Here is a 3779-nt window from a genome sequence, read left to right as displayed (position 1 = left end):
CAAAAAAGGAAACAAATTTGAAACATTCTATACACAATTTGTATTCACTTAATACTATATACTGTATTCTACTGGATTATTGAAGAAATGGAGACTAATAATATCGCTCGTGTTATACTCGTTATTTTTTCTCTATTAGTTTATATTGTGACTTTAACAATCAACGCCCTGGCTGGATCTGGAAAAGGTAAGAAATGTGTTTTGGAGTGTTTTTTCCCTGCCCGTTTTCTGACAGGCACGCTTCAAAGTGATGATTGGTTAGTTGGACAAACCCTTTAACACGACACCAATTGGAGAGCGTGACTGTGAATTTTTAGCCAATCACAGCGTAAGAGGCGGGGTTTGTTGTAATACGGGTGGGAAAAAATATATCCGTTAATACGTTAAAGTTTACTCTATCCACGTTAGTGTGACATTAACTGGACATTGGTATAAAAGGTTTTAGTGCCATTTCAAACCCATCAGACCATTTTTATTATTAATATGAGCAAAAGTACAGGTAATAGGTAATAAGGATCAGAACTTTGTCCTTAAACTTTATTCATTGATTTGTCATGTATTACCACTGCATTGTCATGTTCAGGGTTACAGTGGGACCTAGTGTTTACCAAGAATCACTGGGTGCAGTGCAGTTATCCATCGCAGTTATTTATCCCGTGATAGAGCCAGTCATGTTTGTATGTAGACGCCCAACCGGTCAATAGCACTCTTGGGTATAACCCTGGATCCCAGCACTAGTGGGTTAGCAAATTTACCACTAATAATAAATCTTAATAACATTTCATTTGTCTGGGTGTTGCTTGTTCGCAATCAATAGCTGTTCATTCTAGATAAGGATCACAATGTATTATTGTTCATTACAGTGATTATTGTTTAAATACTTATGAAATGGATTACTTTTTACTTGTTGTTATGTTTACTTTGCAGGACCATTTTTGCACAAAACAGGCAACGTGTCAGGGATGTATGAGACAGAAATCACTCCTGCTGGATGGACCTTTTCCATATGGGGACTGATTTACACCTGGCTTCTCCTGATGATTTTATATCTTCTTAGCTGGCTCTGCAGAAGGTACTCATTCATCAAAAACACACTAAAGCCATTGATTTTGATGAGAATAACATGTTGACTAAATTTACCGTCTGTGTTAAAAGTTACCATTTGTAAGGGACACGTATGTAATTATGCAAGTATGTAAATATAATATAATGTAAACATAAAATATAATGTAAACATTTCTATACTTTGTTTAATAAAGGGATCCCACTGGAAGGACGCTCTCCAGCCTTGCTGTTCTCCCGAATGGCTTTTTCCTCTTCTGGGTGGTTAACATGGTTCTAAATAGCACATGGCTTCTTTTATGGGACAGACAGTAAGTGTTTTGGATCCAGCAAACATACCCACATTGTTTAATACTCACATTGTTGTTTGTCTGATATTGGTGATCTGATTTGTTGCGGTTATTTGTTTTGACAGGTTGATGATTGCAGCGCTGATCATTTTAGCTCTGATTGCATTTACCAACTACCTCACGATCTTCTTCTCATGTGTGGGCTTGAAAAAGCATGGAGCATGGCTTAAACACAACCATCCCAAAGATCTCTACTGCATCAACATTCTGGTGTGTGATTTTAACCTCATAAAAGTTAAATCAAAACTTTTTGTGTTGGAAATATTGGGGGTAATGGATGATCATGTGTATATTACAGGTTCAAAATGGTATTGCTGCCTATGCAACATGGACGACAATCGCCACGCTCCTCAACCTGGCGGTCGTGTTAAATACTGCATCAGTGTCACTGACAAATGCAGCCACGGTGTCTTTGTCCATTCTGCTTTTAGAAGTGATTGTGTGGTAGGTCATTGTTATTTTCTAATGTTCTTGAATAGCATAAATAGTATAGTAGCATGTCATAAAACATACTAAACTATTGTTCTATGTAAATTATATTTATTGGTTTTAAATGGTGTCACATTAAGGTGTTGTTGATCATGTTTTGTGAACAGGTTTGTTGTTGAGAACTTTGTAATAGAGCAGCATGTGCGCTACATTCTGACCATCTACCCCGTCATCATCTATGCTCTCACTGGAAGCTTGAGCAAGCACTACGATCCAGCAGCACCAAGCAGGAACGCCGTTTTTACAGGTGAGTCACTGACCCAATTTATAGCATATGAGAGATTAAACTGCTTCAGACTTGCACACAGAATAACAAGGAAAGCAAAGATTGCCAGGTTTAACCCTTACTTACAGGCATAGAAGCCATGTCTCCATCTCTAAGAACGATGAGCTCAGAGGCCATTTACTCGGACTGATGGGCACACAGACCTTGTCTCCTTTACATGAACTGACAAATACAGATGGCATGTCTTCTTCACTGACCAAACCATCTGCACTATTCTAGTTTGATTTAAACACTGAGTGCACTTTCATATTGATACTTATTGTGTGTGTGATCCACAGCTGTTCTCCTGGCACTGGCCTGCATTTTGCTTGGGATTCGGCTGCTGCTGGTAATTTGGAGGCACCAGACCCGTCCTCTCTTCCAAGATGGGAAATTTGAGGGGCTGATGACTCCTGTAAGTGCCACGGAAAAGTAGCAGCACTGCTTTTGCTTTATGGTTGATTAAACAACACACCAAAGTCAATTTCAGTCACTGTTGACATGACACAGTCTTATCCCGGTAATGCTACAGAAGAACCTGAAAACCATAATACCTACATAATCATGCATGCACTATACTAACTGTTTATATGCAGTTTCTCTATTAACCAAAAACAACACTAATATAACTGCCAAAAAATAGTCATCAAATTACTCAGTGCCATGCAGTGCCATGAGAAAGTATTTGATCAGTCTGTTTTCTTTACTTGTTTCCCACACTGAGTTGGTTGCAATATTTTATTGGATGTTGTAAAGTGTAAAAACTAAACACAAAATTTTGGGATGTTCAATTATTAGACATAGAACCAGGTAGGGTAGAACTAATAGACTAATGAACTGAATTAGGAAAAACACTGTTTATTCATGCTGGTATATGTGGTGTATTTAAAGTACGGCATCAGAATGACTGTGGCCTTTAGCACAAGCTAAAACATTTACATTTTTCATGCATTTGGCAGATGCTTGGCAGGGCTTAGAAATGTCCCAGAAATCAATCCATATTCAGATCTGAGCAGAAGAGGTTGGGCTGCACAATAATGGCTAAATAATGATCAGTCAGTCTGCTGAATATTGAAGTTGTGATTTTTCAGTCGATTAGGGAACAAAAGTAAACGGAACAAATCATTGAGAACCTTTTGTTTTCATAGTTTTGTTCACATAGTATAAATGTTACTATAATAACTGAATACTTTTTTACTTAACAATTTTGTTTTTAATACACGTTAGTTTATGCTTATAAGTGCATGTTTTGTGTGTGCTAACAAATGTACGTAAATTTACAGCAGATTTGAAGGATATATAACCAAACTGAACGTGGGTGAATGTTTCTTTTGGTTTATATAAAATACACTAAACTGACTAAAGCTCATTATATTTACTGTAAATATGAACAGTTTACATTTATATCAGTTCTTTAGTTCAATATTAAAATGTTTATTGTTTATTTGTTTACATTACTTGTTATGAAGATAAAATACCGTTGGAATATGATTTTTTTTCATATAAATAGTACTAATGTTGTTGCTGTCATATTAATGTGTTTTCATATTTCGATCGATGTTTGATACAACTGTGATATTTCTTATACATTGTAATAAAGTAACTGAACATCA

General features: G+C 36.4%; 1 protein-coding gene across 1 annotated transcript; it reads left to right on the top strand.

Annotated features, from left to right (window-relative positions):
- Window positions 1–3779, top strand: si:dkey-29d8.3 (uncharacterized protein LOC556220 homolog). Its single transcript, XM_062987860.1, has 7 exons — window positions 1–187; window positions 928–1072; window positions 1260–1373; window positions 1478–1622; window positions 1711–1856; window positions 2009–2148; window positions 2466–3779. Exons 1-7 carry the CDS (start codon window positions 88–90, stop codon window positions 2600–2602), a joined length of 927 nt encoding a protein of 308 aa, XP_062843930.1. The 5' UTR covers window positions 1–87; the 3' UTR covers window positions 2603–3779.

The sequence above is a fragment of the Trichomycterus rosablanca genome, chromosome 25 (genome assembly GCF_030014385.1).
Source record: "Trichomycterus rosablanca isolate fTriRos1 chromosome 25, fTriRos1.hap1, whole genome shotgun sequence".
NCBI classification, from domain to species: Eukaryota; Metazoa; Chordata; class Actinopteri; order Siluriformes; family Trichomycteridae; genus Trichomycterus; species Trichomycterus rosablanca.
The sequence above is the reverse complement of the archived record's forward strand: the minus strand, read 5'-3'. Positions and strand labels throughout refer to the sequence as shown.